Here is a 13,636-nt window from a genome sequence, read left to right as displayed (position 1 = left end):
GTCCTCACTCCACTCACCCCGCAACTCCCCTCCCCTCTGAGATTCCGCTGTCTATTCCATGTTTCTGTGTCTCTAGATCTGTTTTGTTTATCAGTTTATTAGATTCCACATGTGAGTGAGATCATGTGATACTTGTCTACATTTTAAAAAAATATATTTTATTGATTTTTTACAGAGAGGAAGGTAGAGGGATAAAGAGTTAGAAACATCGATGGGAGAGAAACATCGACCAGCTGCCTCCTGCACACCCCCCACTGGGGATGTGCCCACAACCAAGGTACATGCCCTTGACCGGAATCGAACCTGGGGCCTTTCAGTCCGCAGGCCAACGCTCTATCCACTGAGCCAAACCGGTCTCAGCTATTTTATTTTTTTACAGCAGCTGTGTTAAAATGGCCTTTTAATGTTGGAATTGAATGGAAAGTCATTTTAAAATCTAATAAAAAGTACAATCTAATAAATGGCTTCATACTAACAAAGGTGCAAAGAGACACTTATCTGTTACTGTTATGTAAAGAATAGCCGAAACCTGTTTGGCTCAGTGGATAGAGCGTCGGCCTGCGGACTGAAAGGTCCCAGGTTCGATTCCGGTCGAGGGCATATACCTGGGTTGCCGGCACATCCCCAGTGGGAGATGTGCAGGAGGCAGCTGACCGATATATCTCTCTCATCGATGTTTCTAACTCTCTATCTCTCTCCCTTCCTCTCTGTGAAAAATCAATAAAATATATTAAAAAAAAATAAAATTATTTAGGATATTACTTGAAATACAGTGTGTGTTTCTTAAAAAGTCTTTAAGCTTAATAAGGAAGTATTTTATTAAAACAGATTATGATACCAAATTTACTCTTTCTGCCCTGTTTTAACTACCAGTGCTTGTTTTGTTATCTGAAGGGCAGTGTCTAATGGCATAAAATCTTTATGAAATAAATGTGCATGTCCCACCTACCTGAATGGGTATGTGATGTCCTTTATATTATTATAGTTGTTGTCAACTTTGTGTTCTGAAGTAGTGCTTCTATTATTTGACACCAGTTTTGCTGGCTCTTAAAATACATGTAGGTTGTTACCCAAAAGTTATTTTTCCTTTTTTCTCCTAATATGACTTCTTTTTATTTTATTTTGTTGTTGTAATCATACCTGAGGATGTTTTTCCTTTGATTTTTTGGGAGAGTGGAAGAGAGAGGGAAAGATAGAGAGAAGCCTCAATGTGAGAGAGACACATTAATTGGTTGCCTCCTGCATGAGCCCCATCTGGGCTTGGGCCAGGGACGAGCCTATAACCAAGGTACGTGCTCTTGACCAGAATCAAACCCAGACCCTTTGGGCCACAGGCTGATGCTCTGTCCACTGAGCCAAACCAGCCAGGGGTATGACTTCTTTTTAAAAGATTAGACCATCTTACTTGGCCTGAGTTTAGTGCTCTGGGCAAGATTTCAACAAAACTTTCCACAGAGCTTTTTCCTCTCTTGCCTCTTTAGTATAAAGCCAGGACTGCTATGTGACCCAGGCAGCTGATCAACGTGTGACCCTTAGTTTTGTTTGTATGTTTGTTTTTTAATATATTTTTCTGATTTTAGGGAGAGAGAGAGAGAGAGAAATATCAATGTGAGAGAAACATTGATCGGCTGCCTCCTGCATGGCCCCTACTAGGGATTGAGCTGCAACCTGGGCATGTGCCCTGACCAAGAATCTAACCTTGGACCTTTGAGTGCACAAGGGCTGATGCCCAACCAACTGAGCCACACCAGCCAGGGCAAGCCTTAGTCTTCTACTTGGCAAGCTTACCCCACCATGAGGCTGCTCCCTGTGAAGTATTTCTGGAAAGGACTTCCTCAATTACAAAATTATTAACTTGTTTAGGTGCAAATAAAATGGCTTAAGAGTTGAAGTCACTTTTTAAAAAAATACTTTTAAAATGTCTTAAATCTTAAAAATCTTTAAGGAAGTGAAATCTTTCTTTAAAATCAAAAAGAGCCCTGACCAGTTTCACTCAGTGGATGGAGCGTCTGCCAGAGGACCAAAAGGTCCTGGGTTCAATTCTGGTCAAGGGCATGTACATTGGTTTCAGACTTGATCCCCAGTAGGGGGGCATGCAGGAGGCAACTCATCGATGTTTCTCTTGTGGATGTTTCTAACTCTATCCCTCTTACTTCCTCTCTGTAAAATCAATACAAATATATATTAAAAAGAAAAAAAAGAATTGGTCTGGCTGGTGTGGTTCAGCGGTTGAGCGTTGACCCATGGACCAAGAGGTTGCTAGTTCGATTCCTGGTTGGGGCACATGCCTTGGCTGTGGGCTCAATCCCCATTGTGGGGTGGGAGGGAATGCAGGAGGCAGCCGATCGATGATGTTTCTCTCTCACTGATATTTCCATTTCTCTCCTCTCCCTTCCTCTCTCTCTAAAAAGCAATAAAGGGAAATATATATATTTTTTTACCACTGGGGTTGTGTCCGCAACCAAGGTACATGCTCTTGACCAAAGTTGAACCTGGGACCCCTGAGTCCACAGGCCAACACTCTATCCACTGAGCCAAACTGGTTAGGGCAAGGGAGATATTTTTTTAAAAAATAAAAAAGAATTGGAATGTTTTAGGCACCCTATTTGAGATGTTTCTATTATGAGCCATGGAAGGTCAGAGGAAATTTATTTTGTCTTATCTCTAAGCCTCAGAAACTCTCACTTTTCATTTCAGACCCATCCAAATGTAGATAAAAAACTTTTCACCTCAGAATCTCTAATTGGCTTGAAGAATCCAGAGAAGTCGTTTCCAGTCAATAGTGACGTAGGGGTGCTAAAGTGGAGACTACAAACCACAGAGGAGTCCTTTATTCCACTGACAAGTAAGTGCTTCTGGCTAGTCCCACCAAGTTCGTCTGCATTGAGAACTAGAAATAGCCCTGGCTTACACTCTTCTCTCCATTGTAACAAAATCCTTTTTGAGAAAATGACCTGCTGCACTGTGTTTTTTTAGTCATTAGCTTTATTTTTTTTTAGTGGCTTTAATATCAAAACTGTTATTTAAATAGTTTACATTCAGATGTTTAAGGTCCACAGCTGTTAGCTTTGATTTGCCATCTGAACTTTTCTCTCCCATTTTTTAATGTTCTAGTATGCCTGCTCTGTTCTCTCCTCAGTTAATTGCTGGCCTTCCGAGAGTGGAAATGGCTGTGATGTCAACATAGAATACGAGCTACAAGAAGATAACTTAGAATTGAATGATGTGGTTATTACCATCCCACTCCCGTAAGTGGTGTCCCCCACATAATTATTTCTTATATTGGGCTTATAGAGCTGGTCTTTTGGAACTTGTTTTGGAAGCAACAGTTAGCTGGCTGGTCATTCTAAGATACTTGCTTCTTCATAAGACCAGTTGTGAAAGAAGCCAGATATAAAAAAGGCTGCATGCCATATGGCTTCATTTATATGACATTCTGAAAAGGTAATAAATACTCTTGGGACAGAAACCAGGAGGTAAAGAAGAAGGTGCTTGTCTGTTTGTTCGTTTGTGTTTTTTAGAAGAAGGCATTTGCCTGCAAAGGGCCACAAGTAACGTTGGGGATGATGGAAATGCTTTATGACTTGATTGTGACGGTGCTTACAAGGTTACAGACCTTTGTCACAATGCATTGAGCTGTACACTTTATTTTATTTGTTTATTTTTTTAATGTGGAATGCTTCACGAATTTGTGTCATCCTTGCGCAGGGCCATGCTAACCTCTGTATCGTTCCAATTTCTAGTATGTGTGCTGCCGAAGCGAGTACTGAGCTGTACTTTTTTTTTTTTTAAATACATTTTATTGATTTTTTACAGAGAGGAAGGGAGAGAGAGACAGAGAGCTAGAAACATCAATGAGAGAGAAACATCGATCAGCCGCCTCCTGCATATCTCCTGCTGGGGATGTGCCCGCAACCCAGGTACATGCCCCCGACCAGAATCAAACCCGGGACCCTTCAGTGCGCAGGCCGACGCTCCGTCCACTGAGCCAAACCGGTTTCGGCCTGAGCTGTACATTTTAAAAGGCGTGTGGAGCTGCTAACTTGAAAACCAAATCATGCAAAGCCGGTTGCCGTGCTAGAGCTGTTTCAATTTGTTCGGGTTGTAATGAAGATTCCAGGATTAGCCACTGTGCACTTTCTGTTTTGTTTTGTAACTCTTTTTTTTTTTATTAAATATATTTTTATTGATTTCAGAGAGGAAGGGAAAAGAAGGAAGAGATAGAAACATCAGTGATGAGAAGGAATCATTGATTGGCTGCAACCTACACACCCCCTACTGGGGATCGAGCCCACAACCCAGACATGTGCTCTGACCAGAATCGAACCCGGGACCCTTCGGTCCACAGGCTGACGCTCTATCCACTGAGCCAAACCAGCCAGGGCTGTTTTGTAACTCTTAAAGAAATTTAGCCCTAACCTGTTTGGCTCAGTGGATAGAGCGTCTGCCTGTGGACTCAAAGGTCCCAGGTTCGATTCCAGTCAAGGGCATGTACCTTGGTTGTGGGCACATCCCCAGTGGGGAGTGTGCAGGAGGCAGCTGATTGATGTTTCTCTCTCATCGATGTTTCTAACTCTCTATCCCTCTCCCTTCCTCTCTGTAAAAAAAAATCAATAAAATATATTTTTTTTTAAAAAAAAGAAATTTAGTCCTAAGACTGAATTTTTCTTTTTCATTTTTCTCTCTAAACTTCCAGCTAAAGATTGATTCTTGCTGTAAAACCAAGTCTATGTTGATTTCAGTAAATTTCTTAACAGCTTTATTGAGGTCTGATATGTAGATACACTACACATATTTAAATTGTATAGTTTATTAAGTTTTGACATGTATATAAATTGTATAGTTTATTAAGTTTTGACATGTGATGAAACAATCACAACAGTTAAGCTAATGAAAATGTCCATCATCCCCAGAAGTTGTTCTTGTGCGCTTAAATGACCTACTGTCTAGGTTCCTCTCCTCCCCGGCATGTCCAGTGAGTGTAAACTCTTACTGCTTTACCAGTGAGTCCCAGCCCTGTCCTCTACCTCTCAGCCCCCTGCCCCCATGAGCACCCAGTAAATGTATTTTTAGTGCATCTTCACTGTTGTATTGCTTCGTTATTGTTGCAGAGAAAATGGTACTTAGTTTTGTTCCCTTTTGATAATTCAGGCCTTTACATGGCGAGGTCTGGTTTTAGTCATTCTTATTTCCATTTTTTAAAATATGCTTTATTACCAGTATCTCCTTTAATTGGGTAACCATCTTATTCTTCACAACTTGGTTATTCTTTCAGAACAATAGATGTAGCATTGTAGGTCTTGGGCATGGGTAACAGGTGTGGGATTTGTTTTGTTAGGAATTACTTTACTAGACTATTTTTAGTCCTCTCCATCTACCCTATAATTGTGGTTATGGTGGTTTCCTGTGTCTTCGCTCAAGTTTTCAGTAGTCTCCAACAGAGACCCTTAAACAACATTTTACCCTATTGTCTAGAACTGATCCAGTTAGAAATCAGTATCGGAATTGGAACAGAGCAAAGAGAAGACCATATATACAACTGGGGCCATAAAATTGATAGGGAAGAGTTCATTGTGTTATATTACCCCTAAAGTTTTCTTTGTCTCTATTATTTACCCTGCCCCTAATACAAGCATTGACTGTCCCTGGTGAGTTAAAAGATGGTAAATTTAGAATGTGTAAGGGTAGGTGACGCTGCCTGTCAGCCATGTGTGGGGATGCAAAGTACATTCTAACTAGTTCTTTTGCAGATTAGATAACTGTAGCTCTTTCTCCCATCCATTCGAATTTTGTCAGGGGGTAATCGTCTTTCACTTAACAACCAAAGTCCACTTACTGGATTGTAAATCAAATAAGTCACTGGCTTCAATTATACAGTAAGTTTGGAAACATTCTAAAATATTTTGAAAACATTCTCTCAAAGATTCACTCCATTCTAAACAACTACATAATGGTGTTTAAAGTTTCCCCCCACTATTACCAGCCTGTTCTTTCCCCATTGTCACCTGTACAGAGAGCTGCCTTTATTAAAATTCCTTCTTGACACAGCAACAAACCATTGGTGCAGAATTGTTAGAAATACATCCCACTTCATACATTTGTCAGTGTCATCCCCTGTTAGCTTCAGATCTAGTCCACATGTTGCAGCAGCCCACAGGCATATTTGCCAATTACCTGTGGTATACCTGGATCTACAAAGGGAATGAACAAGAGCCTGGGTGCCAGGACTTTTGATTCTTGAAGTTATTAGGGAACCTAATTTTTTCTGGCACAAAATGGTCTTTTCACAACTGGTCTTATAAAAGTGGGTAGAATTTGAGGAGCATAATCAAATTTGGGACTGGTTTTCCTTGGCAGAGTTCTTCCAGCTCTGGACAACTAACTTGACATGGATGTTTCTCATGACAGATCTGGTGTTGGCGCACCGGTTATTGGTGAGCTTGATGGAGAGTATCGACATGACAGTCGACGAAATACCTTGGAGTGGTGCCTACCAGTGATTGATGCCAAAAATAAGAGTGGCAGCCTTGAGTTCAGCATTGCTGGGCAGCCCAATGACTTCTTTCCTGTTCAAGTCTCCTTCATCTCCAAAAAAAATTACTGTAACATACAGGTACCCCATTTTACTGGAGAGCCTATATGGGGAAAGTGGTAAGACAGATGCCATATATGTAGCATGGCTTCGTGGTCAGAGCAGAACACCAGAAAAGCTGTTGTCCCCGGCCCATTCCATTGCTGACTCCTTGTATGATCTTGGCCAGATTTCTCATCTCCTTTACCTCAGTTTTCCTCTCTAGATCAGGCAAAGTAAAGACACTGAATATAAATACATATTTAAAAACTATGGGTTGTGCAAGATTTATATCTCTTCATTGCCTATTTTTTACATAATTCATATATTTTATTTTTTTAAAAATACATATTTTATTGATTTTTACAGAGAGGAAGGGAGAGGGATAGAGAGTTAGAAACATTGATGAGAGAGAAACATCGATCAGCTGCCTCCTGCACACCCCCCACTGGGGATGTGCCTGCAACCAAGGTACATGCCCTTGACCAGAATCAACCCTGGGACCTTTAAGTTCGCAGGCCAATGCTCTATCCATTGAGCCAAACTGGTTAGGGCTAATTTATATATTTTTAAATCTTTTTTAAAAAAAATGTATTTTTATTGATTTCAGAGAGGAAGGCAGAGATAGAAACATCAATGATGAGAATCATTGATTGGCTGCCTCCTGCATACCCCACACTGGCGAATGAGCCCACAACCCCGAGCGTGTGTCCTGACTGGGAATTGAACTGTGACCTCCTGTTTCATAGGTCAATGCTCAATCACTGAGCCACGTCAGCTGGGCTTAAAATCTATTTTTCAGAACACCCAACTTGATTTTATAATGCCTTTGTATTATAATTTGGTTTGAACCCAAGGAATGAAAGTTTTTTGTTTAGAAGACAAAATTACTAAAAGTGATTCTATAATACAAATGGATACAATTTTTGGATTTTTTATGTCACAACTTCCCTTTATTATCATGAGCCAGTTCTGTTGCAGATCTTGTCTTTTAGGTAGGCAAAGCAATAGAAATTTGTGAACTGTTCTTTTGAGTTGTTTTTAACTCATTGTTCCTCCATTTTTTGAATTTGCATTACAGGGACCCAGTTTATATTATCGTGTTCCCCTCTGACTCATTGATTTGCTTATTATTCTGGCACTATCTTATCTTCCCAGATGGTCTCTGTCTCTCCTGTAAGAGCTCAGGAAGTTTTAATTTCCTCTGTTGGATGATTCCAAGAGCAGTTCCCTCTCCCTTCTCAGTTATTGGCATAAGTACCTCAGTATTGGGTGCACATTGTTGAACCCAAGACATTAGATAGAAATGGGTACATTTTCCTGTTTGGGACCATTTGAAGAGTAGGACAGAATAATAGGCCTCTCAAAACCTCATTAGAAAATATAAATCAATTAGAGGCCCAGTGCACAAAATCCATGCATGGGGTGGAGTCCCTAGGCCTGACCAAGCGATCAGGGCCAATCGGGGCCAGGTCGATCAGGGCTGGGCTGGAGAGGAGGTGATGGTAGCTGGGCCGGATGCCAATGCTGTCATTGTTGGCGCCTCACCACTGCATGATTCCACCCTCCCACCCCCCACCCCCTTCCCACGCTGTCGTGCCGCCACTGTGGATCAGGGCCTGCCGACAAGGGGGAGGGACGGGGCATGGGAGGTTGGCCGCTGGCCCCGAGGAGGGAGCTGGCCCTTGGTCCCCCCTGGGAAAGGGGCCACATCTGCCACCACCCACCCCTGGTTTCCCGTCCCAGCTCTGGGGCCAGCCCGGGGGGAGGGACCATGGGAGGTTGGCCAGCCGGAGGAAGTTGGCTATGGGAGCGCATTGAAGACCAGGGGGCAGCTCCTGCATTGAGTGTCTGCCCCCTGGTGGTCAGTGTGCATCATAGTGACTGGCCATTCCAGTTGCTTAGGCTTTTATATATATCTAGTTCAAGTATTATGTTGGTGCCATTATAGGCACCGTTGTTACAGGTAATTCATTAAACTAGGCATTTTTTATCACTAAAAAGAAAAGTCTATCTCATTTGGAAGATCCACCTATATCTAGAAAATAAGTATGATAGAGCCAGCTTAGTTAGATTTTGAAAACAAATCAAAGAAGTAATTTTTTTTTAAATATTTTATTAATTTTTTACAGAGAGGAAGGGAGAGAGATAGAAAGTTAGAAACATCGATGAGAGAGAAACATCGATCAGCTGCCTCCTGCACATCTCCTACTGGGGATGTGCCTGCAACCCAGGTACATCGCCTTGACCGGAATCGAACCTGGGACCCTTCAGTCCGCAAGCCGACGCTCTATCCACCGAGCCAAACCGGTTTCGGCCAAAGAAGTAATTTTGAAGAGTTACATTATTTCATTTGGGGTCAAATGTTAATTGAGCATCCTGATAGAATGTGTATGAACTTCATAGATTTTATCTGGCAGTGGCCACTCTTGATTTCAGAGAGGAAGGGAGAGAGAGGGGGGTAGAAACATAAACGATGAGAGCGAATCATTGATCGGCTGCCTCCTGCACAACCACACTGGGGATCGAGCCCACATGTGCCCTGACTGGGAATCAAACTGTGACCTCCTGGTTCATAGGTTGACGCTCAACCACTGAGCCACGCTGGTCGGGCCAGGTTGAGCACGTTGATGGGGAAGAGTGATGCTGTAAGCTGCAGATGTGAAGTGTGTTTCTTGGCACTTCTGAGTCACTTTTAGTACTGCTTGGAGGAAATGTGATCTGTTGTAACTGAGAATTCAGTTAGCACCTTGGAGACTCCTCTTCCTGCTTTACCTTACTCTTTGTTTGTTTTCCTAGGTAACCAAAGTGACCCAGGTGGATGGGAACAGCCCAGTAAGGTTTTCCACAGAGACCACTTTCCTGGTGGATAAGTATGAAATCCTGTAATACCAAGAAGAGGAAACCGAAAAGGAAAACTTTCAAATTAATAAAGAAGAAGCCAACAGTGGCTGAAGAATTTTTTTCCCCAAATCTACAAGCCATTGGAGGCCCTTTTTTTCTAATATAATGCACGGTTCTCAGCGCTCAAGGACCCTCAACTCACCCTCAGTGTTTCATGTCACAGACACATTCTTTGGCAAAGAAATGACACAAACAGAAAGGGAAAGGCTGCTAATTTTTTTGGCAGATTTTACTGGCCAGCAGGAAAGCAAGCTCCAGAGAATGCCCCCTGTTCAACCAGCACCTTCTCTGCCTGGGCCTAGGCAGCTCCTTTATTTTAATCCCTAAGTATAGATAGTTATATTTCATACTTACTTTGTTTTTAAAAAGTTTTCTCTGCAGAAAATTTTAATCTTTCATACTCCTTTATCTTCAGTTTTTTTCTTTCTATACATTCAAGCACTGGGATCATCTGTATAAAAGTTTGTATTTATTGGGTACTCCTAGACCAAGTTGATCTAATCCAGTCTTGATTTTTAGACTATACAGGTGAATTGTTCAAGGTGTTTGGAGTTTAGAAGTTAAAAGATGAGGGTATCTCATGTTCTTTTTCTATATCCATTTATTCTTCCACTCCTTTGACAAGTTTTCCTTTTAGGCTGGCCCCTGCAGTTTAGAGAAGTGCTGTGACTATTAAAGACAGCTGAGAATCAGTTTCAAATGGCCTACCTAGCCCCACTAAAAGACGTCTGGGAGGAGGGTGATTGTGTCCAGGTGGGGGTTTCACAGCCACAGGCAACATGTCTGCGGGTGCTACCAAGGCTTTCCATTCTCCCCATTTTGGGTACTTCAGCTAAAACATAACAGCTCATGGTCTTTGTAATCCATCCATATTCCTCCGACTCACCACCTCCTTCCTACTGGCTGCTGTCTGTGTCATCAGCCCTTCCTTTTCTAGCAGAGACAAGGTTATGATTTTGGAGGCGTGGGTTCAGTGAGTCCTTGTGCCAATTCCATTGGCTCTAACCTGTCCAGGAGACTGCATTGCCACCAGGTTTGTAGCATTTCAAAAGGCAGCTGATTATACTGGCATGTGTTAGGTTGCTGGCATCTACTCCCACTTCCTTCTGGCCTGCCCAGCCTTTTTTCACCAGCCTGTCTGTCCCTGTCTCTGAAATCCATCCATTTCCTCTTCCAAGTCTTTTCCAGTGAGTGTCATCATGTAGTAGTTTTTTCTTGGCCTCATCTTATCCATTACTTTTTCAATTGAGAGGACTACACCAGCCAGCCCATCTGTGGCCTTTAGCTCAGTATTGCGCCCAGAAGGGTTGGTGTAGCTGCTGGGGGTGGCAGCCACAGGTGGGAGGAGGCAGGGGACTGGATGACTGCACTGTCCGCTGGTGGAGAGCGCCACACCCACTCGGAGGCGGAGAGTGTGCTGTACTTGAAGCGAAGCAGTCACTCACCAATGGTCACGGATGGAGTTGTTTGCCAAAGAAACATCTGGCCTTTCCCCTTTCCCCTGACCGCAGCAGGGAAGAACCTTATCTCCAGCTTGGTTTCCACCTGGGTTTTCTTGTTTGTGTGTTTTTTTGTTTTTAGGGAAGGGCCTGGGGCAAGAAATTTGTCATGTAGTTAAATAGGCAAATCTTATTAATCTAGTTTTGTTTGAGAGTTGCTTGTCCATATGATTTTTTTAAAGTCAAGTTTAGTTTTACAAAAACTTTTTCTGAAATTACTTTTGGGGTATTATTTAAAATGAGAGATGTTTTGTAACCCTGTAAAATACATAGGGAATATAACATTCCAGTGTATACAGAAAAGTCAAATTCTTTAATCAAATAAATAGTATTATAAAATGAATTTGTTAGACTCTTATGCTTTGGTGTCTGCTTGTGGATTCAGGATAATGTAATGGGATCTAAGATTAAAAATTAATGATGTATATATTTTTAAGAGGAATATTCTCCGAGGGTATTAATTGCCTTTTAATTTATTGTTGAAAGTATTACAGATGTCCCCTCCCCCCATTAACCCTCTCCACCTTGCACTCGAATCTCCTGCACTTGGGTTGCTTTTGAATGAATCTAATACTACTCATGGACTTTTGGTCTTAATTCTTTCGGCAGCTGTAGAATAAGGAAACTGAGGCTTCATCTGTAAAGATAAAAGTTCGTGATATGTGAAGCCTTCCCCTCCCCAGTAGACTGGTAAGAAGTAGCAGGGGTGAGGTCAACACCTTGGGCGGTGTTGATAATTCCCTCTGAAAGCCAAGATTCTGAATTCTTTCCCCTTAGAAAGTATCTGGTCTAATGTTGCTGAAATGTGGCTTGGCTCTGAGATTGTAACTTTAACCCAATGAAACGAAGCATACCAGACCCATGCCATACCCCGCCTGGCAGTCAGTCCCTCCATGGCATAAGCGCACTTTTTGGCCTCTTGTGAGGGAGACTGGCACAATAATTAGGTCTGAGCGTTATGCTTAATGGAGGAGGCTTGTGGTTCCCCCTCGGGTTTAATTCCACAAAAAAGAGGTAAGGGGCACACCTCCATTGTGGTCAGGAGTTTCTTTTTAAATAGATGTTACTCAGTTGCTCACAGTAGTTTCAAACCCTAAATCTATTGGCTTGTGCATCTCATGGGAAACTGTCCTCCATTAATTTGAAATTGTTCATGGGGTATGATCTGAGAGATTTCCAGGGTTGAGATAGAATAGCGTTTCTTAAAAGTCCACCTTTTGCAGGCCTCATTGGAGGAAGACAGGAGAAAATACAAAAAGTCCCCACCCAAAAGGTAATTACAGACATTGCTCCTAGTTGGAATTTATTATATTCTAACTAGAAACAATGTCTGTGATTACCTACACAGACTTTTTTTCTAAGGTAGACAAGTGTTAACGATAACTAGTGATAACTCCACATGAGTCTCAAGGCCGCTGAGGAATAGAGCTTGTCTTACAGACTGTAGAAGAAAGCAAACATTCAGAATCCACTCCCTTTAGTCTGCACCTCTTTCACTGTAACCCTTTCCCCTGCTCGCTTTGGGGAATATATTTGCAGCTGTAGAGCTTTCAATCTGGCAGGTCCACAAGGAGGCCGGTTGCTACGCATTGCTCTCACCCAAGGGCAGACAGCATCTCTACAAGTGTCAGTTTCATTTACCCTGGGGAGATAGTGATGTGGAGGCAAGCCTTTAGGGGAGAGAGTACCTTTTTTAAAAATTGATTTATTATTATTTCTTTAGCGAAAGTTTGTTGTTCCACTTATTCATTCACTAGAGGCCCAGCAGTCGTGTGAGGAGGTGCCCCACCTCTCACCGTGCTGGCCAGGACCCTAGCCTGCTGTTTGGTTGTCTGTCTGGTCATTTAGGTCATGACAGCCCCTGGCTTTTTATATATTAGGATTGGACATTGCTCCAACTAACTGAGCCACCCGGCCAGGGGAAGACTCCATTTCTAAAGGAAGCTGTTGCCCCTCTCTCAAACACAAGAGATAAGCAACCAGACAGTTTTTAGAATCTTGGGTTACTTCTACTACCCCCACCTAAAAGGAAATTTTTGGCCTTGCTTTTCCTATACAGGGGCTACATGGTTATTGAGGGCTTAGTCCGTTCTGGAAAGCTTCCATAGGTGCAGTGCGATAAGGCTGATTACCAAAGAGGGGCTGTTTGAAAAAGGCATTCCCAATTCCAGACAATGAGAGAAATGGAAATAGCTCCTGTTCCCCATTCTTTTTCCCAAATGAATGCTTGTTAGGAAGGTCCTAACTTACAGGAGCCACGGAGGTAGGCAAGACCAGTTTCTGTCCGACCCAAATCTCCCACCCTGCTTGGATGTAGCTTCAGGTTGAAGTGGGCTGTGTAATTCCGAGGACAAGCTGAGTAGAGAGCTCCTTGCAGCTGCTGAAAAGGTTTGACTTTCCCCCCAACGTGGATGTGGTGAGGGGTTACTGGGCGTCACACCTTCACTAATGGTACCTGAGTTCAGGATCCAGAGGCCAGAAAAGACCTTTTGGGTAGGGTGTGTACTAGTATCTCCAGGGGTTACTTGCTGTGATGAGCAATCACTGTTCGGTCTGGAAGGTGAACCATCGGAGGAGGGACAGGGTGGGCCATGTGCCAAGCCACTGCTGAGTGAGGCGGGCCTAAACGCTCTCCCTCCATACTCAGCGGGCCCCGCCCCCG

General features: G+C 42.7%; 1 protein-coding gene across 1 annotated transcript in view; it reads left to right on the top strand.

Annotated features, from left to right (window-relative positions):
- Positions 1 to 11,317, top strand: part of ARCN1 (archain 1) — a 21,699-nt gene extending 10,382 nt beyond the window's left edge. The window contains exons 7-10 of the mRNA XM_006758718.2: positions 2,698 to 2,845; positions 3,140 to 3,248; positions 6,409 to 6,613; positions 9,371 to 11,317. Coding sequence (XP_006758781.1) covers positions 2,698 to 2,845; positions 3,140 to 3,248; positions 6,409 to 6,613; positions 9,371 to 9,460 — 552 coding nt within the window. The 3' untranslated portion in view covers positions 9,461 to 11,317. The remainder of the gene's footprint in view (positions 1 to 2,697; positions 2,846 to 3,139; positions 3,249 to 6,408; positions 6,614 to 9,370) is intronic.
- The last annotated feature ends 2,319 nt before the right edge of the window (positions 11,318 to 13,636 follow it).

Source organism: Myotis davidii, unplaced genomic scaffold (genome assembly GCF_000327345.1).
Source record: "Myotis davidii unplaced genomic scaffold, ASM32734v1 scaffold355, whole genome shotgun sequence".
Lineage (NCBI taxonomy): Eukaryota > Metazoa > Chordata > Mammalia > Chiroptera > Vespertilionidae > Myotis > Myotis davidii.
This window is presented reverse-complemented; position numbering and strand designations above follow the sequence as displayed.